Consider the following 20,498-nt stretch of genomic DNA (forward strand, 5'->3'; position numbering starts at 1 on the left):
TACCTTGTCACATAGTCTGTTCCTATGAGTCACTATAAATAGAATACCTCAGAACGAAATTACATCGCATGGATGCAACTGGGACGTATCCTCAGTGATGTGTCCCAAGGTCATCGGGGTTTCGGGTCTCGCGAACATCATACCCCTCACTTGGGTGACCCAGCCGGGGTGATCAAGTCCCGACTTACATCCCAGTAGCTACCCTCGATCAGACACACTAGGGAAAGACCAGGGCCACACAATCCATTGGGACCACTCCGGAACTACTCTGCCGGGACTGGGAGGCACAATTCTCGCAAGTGGAGGGACTAGGCTCTGTGGGTTGACTCCAGTCCGGGCCCCTGCTCCTACAGTACGTCTCACCAGGTCCACTCCTGCTCTCACCAGGAGTACAGTGAGGACCTGTGCGTTGCACCAGATTCCCAGCACCAGGCACTTCATTCAGGAGTTGTGGATTCTTGAGCCGCAATGGTTCTGCAGGCTCCACCTGGGCAACGGTGGCACTGCAGGCTCCGCTTGCGGCTCGAATGTCCCTCCTAAAGGCCCCACCGAAGGTTTTTTGGGCTTCCTCCAACCCATCCTGCTCCCGGGGTGCCGTCTACATTCCGGCTGTCACCCGCCTCTCCAGTGGTCACCAGACTATTCCTGGTTGTCACATATACCAAAAGTTACGATTGTTAATTTGTGACATTAAACACAGGAGAATTCCCATCCCTCCAACAAGATGGATGTGAGAAATGTCTTAAATCAAGGTGTCACAGTTGCTTTAAGTTTGTCTGGAGAACATCAAAGACAAGCCATGGCACATCTGGCACACACACACGCACGCACACGTCACACACATGCACGCACGCACACGTCACACACACACACACACACACGCACGCTGTAATCCGTCATCAGAATACATGTATACTTTGACTAATCGGCTGTGTTCCTAGTCAAGCTAATAGTATTCCATTTCAACTCATCTTTTATACTTACTTATTGTCCATTCTATACTGTATGTACAGGGCTAAAGTGCTGTACAGTATAGCAAACAGTACAAAAGTACAAATTAGGATAATATGCATTCCATTACAAGTTTAACTAAGGGAATAGTAAAAATCACACTCGTGTGAAGTGAGGGCCGCTCTTATCATCATACATCACATTCCGTGCTCAGCCAATCAAATCATCACACGTGCTCATACGGACATACACACAAAGCTGTGCATAGGAGGGGCTAGCGCCCCTCAACAAGGCAGACAAGAATAAAACCTTTAATGAAGCAGTGTAATAATTGAAGTAATAAGTCATCCACAGGAAGAGTATCCGCTGTTTGATTTAAAAAAATTATGTAGTAGTAGGCTAGCAGTATTTTGTACAAATTTTACAATTGTCTTATTTACATAATCCTATGGTTTTGATTAAATTTTTAGATTTATTTATTAGATCCCCAATAACTTACTGTGAGTTACAGCAGCTATTCTTCCATTAAAACATTTCTTGCATATTATTACATACATTTACATACAACATTCATCCAACACAACAATACAACACAAAACAACTCATGATCCGTCTACTACTTTTGATAGCTAGCTCCACAGTACAATCAAATCTTCAACATTGATAATAAAGTAAATATACATTATAATGGGATATATATATAGCTCATATGCATCTCCTTCACATCTCTTGAGTGAACAAAAACAACTTCAGCTTCTTCTTAAAACTCATATAGTCATATAGTCATAAACAAAAAACATAGGTAAAGAGTTCCATGTTACAGTTTAACATTTGTTCTACATGAAGGCAGCGTGAAACGATGGTGTCGCTGGCAGCAATCAATTTGCCATCATGGCATACTGTGAAGCTGAGTAGATCTCGGCAGGATATAACCACTTAAAATGAGTTTGAACGAGTTTGAAGTTCAATGGACGTGTGATGAAAATGAATTTATATCTTAATATTGAATCAAGCAACTTACACGTTAGACTAAGTTTGCAGGAGTGGCCCATTGCGAACAAAATGTCTCAAATCAGGAACATAGTTGATAGCTAGGGAAATCTTGAGTCTAGAATATTTAGTTAAAGTTAGCGAGCGTGACGTGGAGCCAAATATGAGAAGAGAATACAGAGTTCAATAAATTGGTTGAGACATACAGAGTAAAGTAACAGTTTACATACAGGGATTAAGTCACTCCCCGCAAGGGAGAGAGAGAGCTTCTGGATGACCTGACCTTTATCTTTCCGTACCAGGATCCTGGGCAGCACAGGGTTGCAATGATATGGTCTCAGCTTTGAGTACGTTGATGATAATCACAGTTTAAGGTCATATTGACACAGTTGAGGTTATACTACGTAACTACTATGAACAACAACTCAAATAAGACTTAAGGTAATAATGATCCATTTGAACTGTGTCTGTAATGACAAGACATTCTTAACACTCCAAACAATACAGAATATCTATTTATCATCAGGTTCAATTTGCTGTGAAACTTTGCACGCACATTCCCACTGGTGACTAGGCCATGGAAGAAATGGTATACTACATTTTGCAAATCCGCCCTAATGGGCGCTATAACAGGCAGATATTTTGGCCTATAACTCTTGAACCGTAGTTCATAGGCCTACATTCCAAATTATGTTTTCCTTGGATCATTACGCAACTCCCCCCATTTCCTCCTGACAAGGTTCCTCCTGCAAAACATACTTTTTGCTACTATACTCCTCTTAACTCTTCTCTCCCTCCCCTCCCTCTTTCTCTCTCCCCATGCTCTCCCTCCCTCCCCCCTCTCTCCAACAACATATGACCTGCCAACAACAGCTGCTTGTTAGTATTGAACTAGGTTTATGCTGTTCACTTCTATATGTTGGCATTCAATTGGCTTACTACATTTTTACGAGTGATTTTATATAACCGTTTTATTTTATTTATTTATTTTATTGTAAAGGTATAGTTAGTGTGGTATAGATAGTGCTTAATACATTATAGCTTATGATGTTTTGTAATTAAGACCATCACCTCACACAGGCTCAGTCTCAATATTGAGCCAGTATATGCAGCTTGAGAGGCGTGGAATGTTACTCAGCCATCTGCCATCTAGCCATTGAAATGAGAAAACCAGCCTATCACAGTACAAATCTAACAGTCCAATTAAAAACATGACTTTGTTTATTTATTGTTATTAAAATATGCTGTAATTGTCGGACAAAAAAAATCTAATAAATGTAAAGTAAGTGTCTATAAGTCTAAATATGTGTTGCTATAGGGTGTTTGTTCATTAACAGGAGTCACCTTGTTCTCTTTAGCTCATATAGTAATTTAAGAGGGTTATGTATTTTTAGAATACGTAAAAAACGAATGAAAAAGCTATATGTTTCAGTTTTGTTGGTTAAACTATGGAATAGCCTTAGTGATGGGTTGAAATTGTGTACATCTCAGGGGAGATTTAAAAACCCTTAAAAGTAAAATAATTCAGGATTACAATTTTATTATACATATACAATATACATTATTTTAAGGATTGTGAAGGATAGGCAAAGAATAAGCATTGTTCCTTTTTCAACTTTTCAGCTCGGGATACCAATTCTATCCAAAGGAGAGAGAGGAACTCATGCAGGATACAAGATATAAACACTTCTTTGTGTCATCACTTCCAATGTCACATTGGAAGTGATGACACAAAGAAGTGAGCAGACAAATATTCTAATTTTCTCTTCTCTTCTCTTGTTTAGGATCCAAGATGGCCGCAGCACCAGGAGGGGGTGGCCTTACTTGGCTGCATTCAGTCATTCAAGACACCTGTCTTGTGTTTGTCTTGTGTCTGTGTTTAATGGCCGGAAGCCCATATGGTTTGACCAAACATTTTGTTTGATGGGGGGGGAGGGGGGCAGAACACATCCATCAAAGCTGTGTTCAGACACAAGTCAGACTCAGACACAAGACAGGTGTCTTGAATGCAGCTCAGTAAGGTCATATGTCGACCCCGCCCGCTCACCTCCGCCCCACCCCCTCCTGGTGCTGCGGCCATCTTGGATCATAAACACATGGGAGAGGGGTGGGGCCGAGAAAGGCCCTTAGACTGAGTAGGTACATGTCAGGGAGACCCTATTGAACAAACACTCTAAGCCTAAGGCAATGATTAGTACTAGAATATAAGCAGTTACTGCTGCAGTAACCTTTTAGTATAGGCCTATAATACAAAAATATCACTTATACACTACCTGAAAAGCTCTATTCATTGTCACAATGGAATGCCAAGTTAAACGTTTAAGCTATGCACAGTATAATCCTCGTAAAATCAGTTGACATTTCATTTAAAATATAGGTACTTAACAATAATATAGGCTTTACACCGGAAACTATACTGTGGGATGAGAAATGACTCTATCCATGGTGCTGAAACAAACAGCTCCGTCATATTGACAGCATGTGTGGGTGGAGAACGATTTGCATTCACCTTCTTTGATGCCTTACTTTTAGCCTGTCTTCAGCGCCTAATAGTTTATATAATATTCCGCACAGGCATTTTTTTATTTCCCAACACTATATCCACAGACTCGCTATATCCATATCGTTAAATCTCTCTCCAACGCTCCACAGAGCTAGTCTACCCTAATTGGTTTCCTGACAGTTTTGTCAAGACTTTAATTAGATCACTTCAGGTAGGTGAAGTCATTACGTTGACCCCAACTCACGGAAACCCGCAGTGGGGAAGTCGGAAATATTCGTTCAAACTGGATTTGAATTGCTGGAAGGTGCATGGGTAATGTTTTACGATCTAGCCCAATTAGGCTATCTTTCTGCCATCTTTCTCTCACGCTATTGCTATATTATTCGGTCGTTTAAATTCATTGGAGACCATGCAGTCACGGCAGGCAGACGCGCACGTGTTGTGCCCACCCCGATTCCCGTCATAGGCCTACATCTTTGGACAGTGACGTGTTTCTCGAGCATTGCATTGTACTCATTAAAACGGACGTTCACTTTTATCTGACGTGCATGTGTCCTGGAGACTACTACCGACGGTACCTGCTCTTATAAGCCCCCGTACTGAGTCACATGGGAGATCTCTCCAAGCATTCCTCTGATGGTCTGTCCCTGTGCAGAGCAGACTATAGAGGGTCACAGTCACAGCTCTTCAGAATACCTCCATACGGACGACTCACTCTTCCAAAATAGTATTCTATAGCCTCAAGTGCCCGGTTCATGACTGGAAATACATCAAGTAAGTTGTTTTGATATTTTGTCTTTGATATATAGGGGACAGATCTGTGTCTTACGACTTTTAGTTCAGGTTTATAGGATCTGAAACAATATTATATTAGATATTTTGAGCATAAGATAATACAAGTCTGAATGTAATTTGCCTATGTTAAGAGTTTTGAAATTTAAAGTGGTGACAAATGTGCATGCGTAATTCGGTTTTTACGCATAACCATATGAAATCTGAAACATTGGGAACATGGACCTATAAGGTACTGTATAGAAATTCGATTGTTTAACATCACTTTGTCTCTCCTTTTTTAATGGCTACATTTATTTTGGCTCAGCAGGACTCGGCGTATCCAGTTCCGAGCTGTAGACGGGCGCAGCGGGAGCGACTATGACGGTCCATATTGAGGGACTTGTGGCTCTCGCGGTCTTCTACCTGCTTATTCTGGGCGTGGGCATCTGGGCGGCATGGAAGAACAAGAACTCTGGGCAAGCAGAAGGCACCGACCGCAGCGAAACCATCATGGTCGGTGGGAGAGACATAGGCTTATTCGTCGGTGGATTTACCATGACAGGTACATCATGTTTTATATATGCATTTGCAACTGAGTCCCCATAAGAGGATAATCAAACACTCACTGTACAATTTCACACTAAAATCCTGATAGTCTGAGAGTGTAGCCTATACATACATTTGCAAAATATTTATACACTATAGGATAAATTAAAGATTGTACTGTGTAGACATAACGCACTAAATTGATCGCATAATAAGGCTACTGCACTTTAAGCGCCTCGATCTTTTCTATAAACTGATTTGCGTTGAAATGGAAATGGCCATGCTAATGTTGACATTCTGTAATTTTTAGCAACTTGGGTTGGAGGGGGATACATCAACGGCACCGCTGAGTACGTGTATCTACCGGAGAGTGGCTTGGCTTGGGCGCAGGCACCGTTTGGATACGCGCTCAGTCTGGTTGTGGGTGAGTTTGTGCGCGCCTTGCGCGCGGCATTTATTTACCTTTATTGGACATCAATTAACGACAGTGTATAAAACGCGAACGCGGACATGTTTCTTTAAGATCATTATGGTTCTTGACCCCTGTTTCAGGTGGCCTTTTCTTCGCCAAGCCCATGCGTTCCAGAGGTTACGTCACGATGTTGGACCCGTTCCAGCAGATATATGGGAAGCGAATGGGTGGCCTGCTCTTTATACCGGCACTTATGGGCGAGATCTTCTGGTCTGCTGCCATCTTATCTGCCCTTGGTAAGTTCATACGGATAAGATAGATAGGCAGACACTTAGTGAGAGAGAGAGAGAGAGAGAGAGAGAGAGAGAGAGCTTCTTTCTTGCAAATCCTGCCAAAATTGAAAGTCACAATATGAAATGTGCTGGGGGTATTTTCATGATGTCACCCCTTCACAAACAAAAATACAATGCCTGTGTGTGTGTGTGTGTGTGTGTGTGTGTGTGTGTGTGTGTGTGTGCGTGCGTGCGTGCATGTGTGCGTGCGTGCGTGTATGTGTGTGTGTGGCAGTGCGTGGGTGTGCATTTTGTATGCATCTTCTATATATCATTTATTTAACCACTCTTTTTTTCCATACCTCAGGTGCTACTCTGAGTGTGATTATAGACATCAACATCAACATGTCCGTGGTCCTCTCTGCTTGCATTGCTATCTTCTACACCCTGGTTGGAGGGCTGTACTCTGTGGCCTACACGGACGTGGTCCAGCTCTTCTGTATTTTCCTTGGACTGGTAAGTTAAACTATACATACTCCTATAAGCACTGAGAGTTTAAAGGACCACTTCACCACTTTTCAACCTATCTTCATATAATAGGTCCTCACTAATAATCATGATAAAATGGCACGATTGTTTTCCTACTCAGTCTGGGTCTCATATAGGAGGGCTGTGGGCAGTTTAGAAACTGTCTTCCAGTGACATCATCATTAGGCAGATCTTTTTTTAAACAAGATTTCTTTCACAAAAATGTTTTGATTTTCATTATAGTGAGAACGATGGCTTCCATTTTCGCATTGCAACTTTTCAGGACTAGTAAGCCTGCAGTTTCTATTAGCTTGTATTCCCCATCGATGATGTCACTGGAAGACGGTTTCTGAACTGCCCACAGCCCTCCCATTGGACACAGACAGAGTAGAAAAAGTGGTGAAGTCGTCCTTTAACTATAAATAAGGGTTGCATTTGGTTTAACACTGGGTTACATTAACACTGAGGATATTACTGTGAATGAAGACTAAACTGCTACTGAACCCAGTCTGGTGGAAAAAACCATCTCCTTCAGCTCCACCATTCATCACTCTGTACCACTGATTTATACAGACTACAGTAATAGTAATATACAATGCCTTGTATCACTGGTAGATCTGCTCTTTTCACTATACTTTCGATCTTGTATGATAAAGTAGACCAGGGCATTAATTTACGGAAAAATCTAAAAACAGATACAAGGTTTTTTGCCCGACAGCAACAATGTTATTATGCCTCAATTGTCTCAGGCTGTAAACAACAACACAGCTACCCTGAATCTTCCAACCTTTGCAAACATCTGGTTGCCCTCATCATGGGAACAGGCTTGGAATGTGTCAACAGGCTCCACAGCAACCATTTTCTGCATTTAGGGCACAAAGGCTAAATTATTAAAGCTGCTATAAGCAATAATATGTCAAAATTTGAATGACCGTTTATTTATTTAATTTTTTTTGGTATTCAGATAGTCAGCAATTTAGACAAATTATTGCTTATAGCAGCTTTAATGGTGTTTTAAGCATTATGTTATACTTTAGGTATTGAAAAATAGCAGCTCTACAAGCTTAACTCATAAAATGCAGGTGGGGCATTAGGGTCACTAGGGCAGTGCGGTTGGGGCATCAGGGTCTCTGTGGCCACAAGGTATATAATTTAAAACTAAGGCTTAAGTAAGACATTCCTGTCCTGCCTGGGAAACGACATAAGATAACAAAGAATCTAAGATAACCAATTTTGTTGTTATGCCAATCAATGTTGTTTTGACTAACGAAAACTAAATGGAAACTAAATTAAAACTAAGCTAAAAAATAGACTCAAATGTTAGGAAGGGGCTAGTGGACAAGAGATCGAGTATAAGTCATTTTACACGGTTGCATGCTGAAAATAGCAGATCTACAAGCTCACAACGTGTGAGCTTGTAGATCTGCTATTTTCAGCAAGTGTAAAACCAGTCATTACGACAACATCAAGGCCCACCAAAATACATTTTAGTCTACTAAATCAACTATATTTAGTCGACTAAAATCTTGTGACATTTAGTCGACTAAAACTAGACATTCCAAGTGACTAAAATGTGACTAAAACGAAATGAAAACTATTCAAGAGACTATGACTAAAACAAAAATCAAAATGTGCTGCCAAAAACAACACTGATGCCTCAATCCCCACATGTCTGTGTTACTACTGCTCTTGTACACTATTGGCCGGCTCACCACAGACACTGAAGAACCTCCAATGGGAAGATGGGAGGCGGAGCTCTATCTTACTCCTCCCATTAAACATCCCCCACTGTGGTTTGAGTAAATAGTAAACAGTGCATTTATATAGCGTCTTTATCCAAGGCAGTGTGAATTCACCCATTTCACACACATTCATACACTGATGGCGGAGGAAACCATGCAAGGCACCAACCAGCACATCAGGAGCAATTAGGGGTTCAGAGAGAGTCTTGCTCAAGGACACTTCGACACTAACTCTGGGGAAGCCCGGGTTCGAACTAGCAACCTTGCGGTTACCATCCAGCTACTCTACACCTTAGTCACCGGCTTTGTCTTTAAATAAATACTTTTTGAAATGTCTATGGGAAAAATGCATTGGTAATCATTTACTGGGCCTGGCGTCGTCATGACAGGGGGCGGGACTGCGACGCTCTATTATCACCCATTCTTAATGGTATAAACAACTGATGTCTCCTAGCAACAATTGACTGTTGGTACATAATATGTACCATCCGGCAGTTTCAGTTCCATTCAGAATAACATTGGGTGTTGTTGTATGTCTTGTGTATTCCAGTGGGTCAGTTCCATTCAGAATAACATTGGGTGTTGTTGTATGTCTTGTGTATTCCAGTGGATCAGTGTGCCTTTTGCTCTGAACCACCCAGCGGTGACAGACATCACCGTGACGGCCGTGAAGGCCGTGTACCAGGCGCCGTGGCGAGGCGTCATACACAGAAGCGACATCTGGACATGGATTGACAATTTCTTTTTACTGGTACATAATAATACATTCTAAGATATTAAATCCGGGGAGCGAAAGCCATGAAGGGAGGAACTGCTCTCTCAAGCTACAGTATCTGTCACGGTTTGCAGGTGTTAGGACCCAAGTGCAGGAAACTCAAACAAAGGCAGGACAAGAATATCACATAAACTTGACTTTACTTGGTTAATGACATAGGATAACAGCAGTACATACACTGAACATAAAACCTGACACTAACTTAAGATCCAGCACTGAACAAACACAAGGCAGAGTTTAAATAGTCACTGGAGCTCATCACCCAACCTGGCTCAGCTGGTCCCCACAGGTGACGGCACTATCAGGGCAATCAGAGTCAGAGGAGCAGGACTTGGGAGAGACAGAGGAAACTCATGGTCAAACAGGGGGGACTCAGGACGTGACCATGACAGTATCTTGATAGCCATTTACCATTCTTGTATTTTACACAGTAAACTCTTAATTTACCAATTTGTAATGCCAAGTTAACCCATTCTGACCTGAGATCAGATTCATACGAGGTTTCCACTGGACACACACTGGTCTGATTAACCCATTCTGACCTGAGATCAGATTAAAAAAATGTCAGTCGTTCTTCGATTTTTCAAAAAATAGCAGACCTACAAGCTCGTAGCGCGCCACTCGGTGGCGCGCTACAAGCTTGTAGATCTGCTATTTTTCAATAGCTAAAGCATGACATGACGCTAACACCAAAATGGGTTCCCGGTCAGAATGGGACCATTTGTAATGCCAAGTTAATACTGTGTAATTGGAGTGTATACAAATGTATGTATATTGTAAGTGTCTTATTAAGGGACCAAGAAGACACGCAGTGACTTTGGTCACTTCTTGTTTTTGTAGTTTTTTTTCTTCTCCTTCTTCCGCCAAAAATAGCTGTTCTGACTGAACCGTGCAGTCGCTTTTCGTGAAACTCGGTAATCTGGTAGAGGGCCATGCCAAACGGTGACTATGTGAAGCCCATGACCATTGGCCAAATGGTGGCGCTATAGCACTGAAATTGAAAATTAAGTTGAAAATGCAAACTTTGAATGTACATATCTCATGAACCGTTTGACCGTTGGCAATGACACTTTGATACACATATGTGTCTCCTCATGCCGAACAACTTCCATATGCTGACTTTTGACCTCTGACCTTTAGATTACCCACCATTTTGAATTATATGAAAACCATTAAAAATCTATCTTCTCCCAGGATCTTTGATCAAAATGCACAAAAACGTCTACACTTGAACTTTGAACTTATACGAACAAAAAATCGTAACAGATTTCTTTTAAGTGAAAAAATGAAGTTTTTATGAGCCAATAAAAAATATTCTGTCTTGTGAAACCTCTCATGCAACCAATACGTCTTCCAAATACGGTTGGCAGAGCTAATACCTATACTGCATGTTACTGTATAGAATGAGTCAACTGACAGAGTCTGCTTAGCTCAGTCGGTAGAGCTCTCACCTATGGACCACAGGGTCACTGGTTCAAATCCGGGTGGTGACAACCACAGCCTGTGATTCTTATTTGTGCATATTGTTCTCTCTCTGTCTCTCTCTCTCTCTCTCTCTCTCTCATAGAGATACTAGTAACTGTAATAGAGTAATAAGTCTAATAATGTAATAAGTGTATTTAGTGTAATAGTGTAATAAGTCTAAATTTGTAATAGTGTACTATTAGTGTAATAGTAGTGTAATAGTGTAACATAAGTGTAATAGTGTAATATTGTTAAAAGTCTAATAGTGTAATAGTGTAATAGTAGTGTAATAGTGTAATAAGTCTAATAGTGTAATAGTGCAATAAGTGTAATAGTAGTGTAATAAGTGTAATAGTAGTGTAATAAGTGTAATAGTGTAATATTGTAATAAGTCTAATAGTGTAATAGTGTAATAGTGTAATAGTGTAATAAGTGTAATAGTGTAATAGTGTAATAGTGTAATAGTAGTGTAATAGTGTAATAAGTGTAATAGTGTAATAGTAGTGTAATAGTGTAATAAGTGTAATAGTGTAATAAGTGTAATAATAGTAATAGTGTAATAGTAGTGTAATAGTGTAATAAGTCTAATAGTGTAATAGTGTAATAGTAGTGTAATAGTGTAATAAGTCTAATAGTGTAATAGTGTAATAGTAGTGTAATAGTGTAATAAGTGTATTTAGTGTAATAGTGTAATAGTGTAATAGTGTAATATTAGTGAATTAGTGTAATAGTAGTGTAATAGTGTAATAGTAGTGTAATAGTGTAATAGTAGTGTAATAGTGTAATAAGTCTAATAGTGTAATAGTAGTGTAATAGTGTAATAAGTCTAATAGTGTAATAGTAGTGTAATAGTGTAATAAGTGTAATAGTGTAATAAGTGTATTCTGTCCTCTCTCTGTCTCCACTCTCTCTGTCCTCTCTCTGTCCTCTCACTGTCTCCACACTCTCTGTCCTCTCTCTGTCTCCACACTCTCTGTCCTCTCTCTGTCTCCACACTCTGTCCTCTCACTGTCTCCACACTCTGTCCTCTCTCTGTCTCCACACTCTGTCCTCTCACTGACTCCACACTCTGTCCTCTCTCTGTCTCCACACTCTGTCCTCTCACTGTCTCCACACTCTGTCCTCTCACTGTCTCCACACTCTGTCCTCTCACTGTCTCCACACTCTGTCCTCTCTCTGTCTCCACACTCTGTCCTCTCACTGTCTCCACACTCTGTCCTCTCACTGTCTCCACACTCTCTGTCCTCTCTCTGTCTCCACACTCTGTCCTCTCACTGTCTCCACACTCTCTGTCCTCTCTCTGTCTCCACACTCTGTCCTCTCACTGTCTCCACACTCTCTGTCCTCTCTCTGTCTCCACACTCTCTGTCCTCTCTCTGTCCTCTCTCTGTCTCCACACTCTGTCCTCTCACTGTCTCCACACTCTCTGTCCTCTCTCTGTCTCCACACTCTGTCCTCTCTCTGTCTCCACACTCTGTCCTCTCTCTGTCTCCACACTCTCTGTCCTCTCTATGTCCTCTCTCTGTCCTCTCTCTGTCTCCACACTCTCTGTCCTCTCTCTGTCTCCACACTCTCTGTCCTCTCTCTGTCTCCACACTCTGTCCTCTCTCTGTCTCCACACTCTCTGTCCTCTCTCTGTCTCCAAGCTCTCTGTCCTCTCTCTGTCTCCACACTCTCTGTCCTCTCTGTCTCCACACTCTCTGTCCTCTCTATGTCCTCTCACTGTCTCCTCACTCTCTCACTCTCTGTCCTCTCTCTGTCTCCACACTCTGTCCTCTCTCTGTCTCCACACTCTGTCCCTGTCTCCACACTCTGTCCTCTCTGTCTCTCTCTCTCGCTCTCTCTCTCCACTCTCTCTCTGTCTCCACCCTCTCTCTTTGTCTCCACCCTCTCTCTCTCTCTCTCTCTCTCTCTGTCTCTCTCTCTCTCCACACTCTCTGTCCTCTCTCTCTCTGTCTCTCTCTCTCTATCTCCTTGGTCCCGCCTTATCGCTGCTTGCAGCTATATTATGGTTTTGTATTTGCACTTTAGATGCTTGGGGGCATACCGTGGCAGGTGTACTTCCAGCGGGTTCTGTCGTCCTCCTCTGCTACGTATGCGCAGGTCCTCTCCTTCCTGGCTGCGTTCGGATGCCTCATCATGGCTGTGCCCTCCGTTCTCATAGGAGCCATAGCGGCATCTACAGGTTAGACTGCTAAACGCACGCACGCACACACACACACACACACACGTGTGCACGCACACACACACACAAACACACGTGTGCGCACGCACACACACGCACATTCTCACGTCACGTGTGTGTCATTTGGAGATACCTCAGGTGCACGTATGTTGCCCTTAGATCTAAGAGAGAGTTTGATAAATAGCAGCTGGTTCACCTCATCCATAATGAGGTATAGCGGCTAGCAATCCGCTTAATAACCAACCATGGTGGATCTGTAAATATTACATTAGAGGCAGGGGACCAAATTAGAGGTTTGATCTCCAGATCAAAGTCCTTGGTGATACTGTGATTACAACTAGCAATGTTTACTCCTGTTTAATAAACTTTGGTCTACCCGGGTGTAAAACATTTTAATTGCTATGTGTACAAAATGTCCTGCAGCCTCTGATATTTGTTTCTCCTTTTTGGTTTTCTTATGGAAGCTCTACCCTCCTTTTGCTTATTTGTTTAAAGGAACACTTCACCACTTATCAACCTATCTTCGTAGGTCCTCACTAATATTCATGATGAAATGCCACCATTTCTTTCTACCCAGTCTGTGGGCAGTTCAGAAACCAGTCTGTGTCAGGAGGGCTGTGGGCAGTTCAGAAACCCGTCCACCAGTGACATCATCGATGGGGAATCCAAGCAAATAGAAACTGCAGGCTTTCTATAGTCCTGAAAAGTTGTAATGCCAAAATGGAAGCCATCGTTCTGGCGCTAATAAAAATCAACATTTTTGTAAAAAAAAATCTTGTTTGAAAAAATGTCTGCCTAACGATGATGTGGACGTGTTTCTGAACTGCCCACAGCCCTCCTATGAGACACAGACTGAGTAGAAAAGAATTGTGCCATTTTATCATGATTATTAGTGACCTATTATATGAAGATACGTTGAAAAGTGGTGAAGTGGTCCTTTAAGCAAGTCATATTCATTTAAACATCACAGTCAGTGTCAGTTCTAAGACAAACCTTCCATAAGTCCAAACCTTAACATCTTGCAGTGACCAATCTTTTGAAAAGGCGTGTGCTTGCGTGCGTGTGTGTGTGCGTTTGTTGGATGTGCATTTTCAAGTAACACATTAACTCCTCTACTTTTGCCCAGACTGGAACCAGACGGAGTACGGACCGATTCCCCCTAAAGATAACGGCAAAGCGGACATGATCCTACCCATAGTGCTGCAGCACCTTTGCCCGCCATTCGTCTCGTTCTTTGGCCTGGGCGCCGTGTCTGCAGCCGTGATGTCATCTGCAGACTCATCCATCCTGTCGGCCAGCTCCATGTTCGCGAGGAACATCTATCAGCTGGCCTTCCGCCAGTCGGTCAGTCCTTTTGTGTTCTGCTGTATGATGGCCATATAGAGCGTCGCAGTCCCGCCCCTTCGAGAGATCCGGAAAAGAAATCCCCGTTCATTTTCCTCATAGACAAATCATGACAACAAACACAATTTTACGGGCCAAACAAAGAATTAGAAAGTAGAAAATAACGGCAGGTTACAACTTTTTTCTTCTTTGTAATTATTTGTTTGGTCCAACATATTGTGTGTGTTGTCATGATTTGTCACGACAAGAGTTGGCTTCGTACGACGCTTAAAAGGTCTTTAAATAAATACGTTTTGAAAAGCCTATGGAGAAAATGAATGGAGAATCATTTCCTGGGCCACTCGTAGTTCTGAAAGGGGGTGGGACTGCGATGCTGTCTATAATGTAGAAAGGAGGGACACCCGCTTGCTGGGTTCAGAGCATTTTTTATTAAGAAGGTCGCAAGACCGAAACATATTACCTACCGGGTGTGCGGAAGTCATCTCTCTATAGCTATATGATGGCCAAAAATATCTAACAGCTCTTACATTTTGATGGTTGTCAGTTTGTGTACTTTTCAAAGGGGTCATGAGTCAGGATATTTATTATACTGTATGTGATGATGTGATTTATTTATTTTTCATAATATGTATTTATAATTTATTTTATATGTATTAAATGTTGTGATGTTCTGTACAGTTTAGTTTAATGTCCTAAACCTTTCTCTCTTCTTCCTCAGGCGTCGGACAGAGAGATCGTGTGGGTGATGCGTATCACCATCTTTGTGTTCGGGGCTCTGGCCACAGTGATGGCGTTGGTTACTGGAACAGTGTACGGCCTGTGGTACCTGAGCTCAGACCTGGTCTATGTCATCATCTTCCCCCAGCTGCTTAGCGTGCTCTTTGTCAAAGGCACCAATACGTACGGCTCGGTGGCCGGCTACCTGTTTGGCATGGTGCTGCGTATAGGCGGAGGGGAGCCCTACCTGCGACTGCCCCCCTTCATCTACTACCCTGGCTGGGTAACGGAGCAACGGGAAAATCCCTTTAGCAAATTGATGGAGGACGTGGTTGTTCAGAAGTTCCCCTTCAAGACAGTTTCTATGTTGGCCTCGTTCTTAGGTAATGTCGCCGCCTCCTACTTAGCCAAGTACCTGTTTGAGAGTGGCAAGCTGTCCCATAAGTACGACTTCCTAGACGCAGTGATGTCCAAGCACAGTGCCGAGATTATGGATAAAACGACACTCGTCACCCGTGGGGGTGGGGACAACATCGGGCTGTCAGAGATGGCGCCCGTCAAATCACGACTGAGCGTGACCTTGGCGACCGCCTTCACACGCCGCGACACGCTCACACGCCGCGACACGCTTCCCAAAGAAGCGTGCACGACTTTCGAGGAGGAGGATTCCAGCCCTGACTCCCCCAATCACGACGCAGAATAACAGATTCAGGATGTGGACAGACCAAGCGATCCGGTTGATAGTTTCTGTGACAAATGTGTCAACCACAAGAACCGCAGTAACAAATGACAGAAAAATAATATATAATATATATATATATATAAGTCCTTGGGACTATTTAGAGCATCACACACCTCAGCCAGGGAAACATACCACATCAGGATGAACACTGTGGCAGACTGCTGTATAGTAGCTTACTCAACCGTCCAAATATACACAGTAAAATCTTCAGTGTTCATTGAAATGTCGCAGAGTAACATGAGCACTTGGGTTTTACTGGGCGGAGGGGCTCCCGTTTTACAATTGCCATCATACGAGCACATGAACACGCACAGCTAGTAGAAATCATGTCCATCTCTCCTCAGATCAAAGACAATGAAAGGATATTTCAGAGCCTCGAAATTTGTTTAGTATATCTTTGCGTTCTTCCGTCACGAGTTGTGACTGAGTGGATGATTACATCTGGACATGTCCGGTGTTAATGGAAGAGACGGTAATAGTAGCTCTACAGAGACCAGGACCTGTTGAAGGGAACCGTTGCATATTTTTGATCAGATGTCTGTCTGTCTGTCGTGACTAATGGACAGACGGGATGGATGCCAGGTACGTACTGCACTGTGTGAGAACTGCCTGACAGCAGAGCTGTTACTTGTGAAAGATAATCACTAATAAGGCAAAGCAATAACATATGCAGGTACAGTCATCTCCACTAGACATGTAAAATGTGAGCATTCAATGTGATGCACACGGAAATATGAATGATAGTTTGATTCCATGTAAGTTCACCTCATTTCTGTACTGTAAGTTCACTCGTGTTTTTCACCTTTGTATAGGGATTCATTCATTTGTTAAGGCTATAGATTGACTCTGCAAATAAGAAACATTTCTGCTGATAGAATAGGTGAATATAACTAAGATATATATATATAAAAAAATAACAGCTAAATAGTATTACATCTATTTTAGACTTTTGTTTTGCTCTCATTTAGACAGAACAGTGTAGATAGATAATAAATTGGGAGGGGGGCATGCGACACGGACTGGTTGTGCTCATGTGGTCGATGCAGGATGTCGTCTACTGGCACGCCCTACATTTATGTCCTGCAATGTTGATTTTTGGTTATTTCATTAAAATGTGTATCACTCAGTCAAAGTGATGGACATGATGAAGCAGGAAGCCCTGCGTCTATCATACCATACATACTAGAAAATATACAAGCCGTAGTATAAAGTAGTTGAATTAAAGCACTGTTGTGGCCACTGTAGATACTTTTATTTTTAACGTTGAGTATCAACGCAGATCTTAATTTCCTCGTGAGGATCATTGTGAACCGAGTCAGATTTCAACGTATTAAACATTATTATTGTGTATATTCAATTGCCTTAATTAACCTTAAAAGATGATGATTTTCATTCACAGTGATGACTGTGCTAATGCTATGGGTTTCTAAGTCTATTCAGACTTCAGTGGACAAAGACTTGAATATGAATGTATACCCTCTACAAAGTGATCTATTGTCATCTAGTAGTGCACATCTACAGATGTGTACTGTGTACTGAGTTCTGTACCTACGTAGTGCACATCTACAGATGTCTGTGTACTGAGTTCTGTTGGTTAGGCTAGACATCTACAGATGTCTGAGTTCTGTTGGTGATTTGCAAAGTCAAACAGCTAATGTTGCAGCTTCATTTTAGGAGCAGGTATTTCATTCATTTTAACGTCGTCAGTAAAGTACAGTTTATTTTCTCTGTGATGTATATGTTTGTAGACATGTGAATATAGTATATAAAATATACAAATATTATTGTTGCAAATTATTCATATAAGATATAGATGACAGATGACACTGACCCCTATTTATTTTTGATGTCAGAAAACATTGAAACAAGAAAAAGAATGATATTACTGGTGCAAGCCAAATCATTCAAATTATATTAAACCATGTCTTTGATCACTGGTTTCTTGATTTTTTTTAAATGATGTTGTAATGCAGAACTGTGGTTTGATTAAGCCTCGTTTAATCAATTGTATCGTTTAATCAATTGTTCCTCTCTGTCGTAGCAGGGATGTCTGTGACCACATTCTATGTTTAGCTGTTCTGTTCTGGAAAAGTATGTTGGACTTGGTATATACATTTGAGCTTTAACCCATTACAACCGGGAAAGCATCTGTGTCATTTCAGTTAAAAGGAACCCTGGCTAATAAGACAAATATGCCTTAAAACATTATACTTGCCCTCCATAACTAAAATAAAAAAATAAAAACAACTTCAATATTTTATTGCTTTCATAAATAGAGAATCTTTCACTCAATAGGAAGTTCAGGAACTGCTCCCGTCGCAAGTTGATAATGTCATATGTCAACTTAATACTTCCTAAGGCTAATATGAGTAACAAAGTGATATTTTAAATACTTTATATTAGCACGTGCATTCCATATATTCCATAGGGCTGGACCAAATGTTTTATTAACCAGGGTTCCTTTTAATGTAGCATCAATCATTTTAACCACTTTAACCATTATTTTAAACATTGATTATTCATATACATATTAATGTCGTGGGTCCTTGACATGAAAATGTTTGAGAACCACTGATATACATTTACAGTAGCTACAGTATGTTTTTCAATTAAGTACCACTACCCAGGGTCAAGTGGATTTTAAATTCTAATGTTGTCCGCAATGTTACATTTTAAATGATGATTCTCAACGTACAAGGCTGATCCGGGCCTGTTCGTTTTGGCCAGGGTCCTTCAGCTAGCCCCATGGTGGACAGGGAATGAACATGGCCGCAAAACGTGACTGAAATTACAATCGGTTGGCTTGCGTCTTTGTCCCCGTTCATGGGCGCAGTGAAAAGACTGCATCTTAAAATAGCTCTCTGTCGGTTATTTACATTACCTTAAGTGCTGCACGAGCTCGTCTGGGACTCGGGTGGGTCGACCGCGGGGGAGGGGTAGGTGTTGGTTCAGGAAGGATGGAACTCGGGCGGGGAATTGTGGGTGTGGCCTGTCAGCGTCCTCGACTCCTCGCCATAAAACCCACCAACCCCGATGCGAGGCGTGACGCAAGTGCCCCACCCCACCCATTATCGCACTTCCGTCCACTCTCCTCCGTTCATCACGATGTCCTCCTCTGTGTCCTTGGTTTCCTGAGACCAATCCTTTAACCCATTTTGGGCGGGAACCCCTTTTGGTGTTAGCATTTATGTTGGGTGCATGTGTTTGGTCCGACTAGTCATTGGTCCGAAAAAACAACCCACCTCAAACCCTAACCTAACCATAACCGCAAGCATGGGAGCAGGCGCTAGTCCGCTATGTCGAACCAATTCTCCGTCGGACCATAGTATGCCTCCCATTTATGTTATGATTTAGCTATTTAAAAATAGCAGATCTACAAGCTCATAGCGCGCCACCGAGTGTCGCGCTACAAGCTTGTAGGTCTCCTATTTTTGAAAAATCGAAGGAGGACTGACATAGAAACATAGCTTTTTCAGAAAACTGTCAGGATGTAGAAGACATTTTTAGAATCTGATCTCAGGTCAAAATAGGATAAAGAGAGCATAGACTGGAGAGAGAGAGAGAGAGAGAGAGAGAGAGAAGGAGAGAGCATCCCATCTCCATTCATACAGGGTACACTGTAGAGCACTCATGATAATTAACAATTATGACAGAAATGTCCCCCTCAGCCAAAAGTCAATCCATTTATTTTGGGGGTTTGGGTGGAAGGGAGCGGTCATATTGACGTGCTCAATGACGCTCATTTGGTAGTAAACCAGAACACATCCATTCATTCGCTGGATATATTTAGAATATATATATTTTGAGTCCTTTGAGCAGTTTTCACATCGCATTTGTAGTCATGTGTACGGAGCTCCATCTCTTGTCTTAGTAGTTGTAAAGCTACGGGCAAACCTAAGAGTAGGTCCATAGCAGAAGCTACATTTATTCATTATTTTGCTATATAAAATGTGATTTTTTAAACCCTGTGAAATCCAAATCTGTTACGGTATACAGCTTTTGAGCAAAGAACTGTTCCTCAAAAGGTCTGTGCAATAAATGAGCATTTGCGCCTGTCGTAGACATGCGCAGAGCAAGTTCAGTCAGGGAACCTCAGTCAGCGCGCCGGCCGTTAATTGGGCCACCGCAGCATCAAGCTCTCATCCACATGATTCACTCAGCCAATCACACGCTCACCCAATCTCTCATACCGGCTACTTGAACCAGAGGGGTTGCAGTCCTCTGCCTTCTTGCTTGCTTACACTGCTGTTGTATCAACGTGCTGTTGTCATACAACCTGCGCTCAACTCTGCTTGCTTTAGCCTACTGCCGTTGTATCAGCGTGCTGCTGTCATACAACTTGCGCTCATTCTGCTTGCTTACTGCTGTTGTATCAGCGTGCTGCTGTCATACATCCTGCGCTCAATTCTGCTGCTGCTGCCTTTTTGTATACTGCGTGCTGCTGTATACAAAGTGCTCACCCACCTCCACCCCAGCTACCACCTGTCGTTTTGGATCTACTGTTTAGGTACGGGGGATTCAGAGTCCCTATGGTTGGGACTGATGCGCTTGAC

General features: G+C 42.1%; 1 protein-coding gene across 1 annotated transcript; it reads left to right on the forward strand.

Annotated features, from left to right (window-relative positions):
- Positions 1-5,596: 5,596 nt before the first annotated feature.
- LOC310854899 (high affinity choline transporter 1-like) lies at positions 5,597-15,906 on the forward strand (the record flags this gene model as incomplete). The annotated part of the gene is made up of 8 exons (XM_083759654.1): positions 5,597-5,780; positions 6,075-6,188; positions 6,317-6,472; positions 6,816-6,964; positions 9,326-9,469; positions 12,989-13,142; positions 14,269-14,486; positions 15,205-15,906. 8 exons carry the CDS (start codon positions 5,597-5,599, stop codon positions 15,904-15,906), a joined length of 1,821 nt encoding a protein of 606 aa, XP_083615780.1.
- Between the last annotated feature and the right edge of the window lie 4,592 nt (positions 15,907-20,498).

The sequence above is a fragment of the Protomyctophum parallelum genome, assembly GCF_964188405.1.
Source record: "Protomyctophum parallelum genome assembly, chromosome: 2".
Lineage (NCBI taxonomy): Eukaryota > Metazoa > Chordata > Actinopteri > Myctophiformes > Myctophidae > Protomyctophum > Protomyctophum parallelum.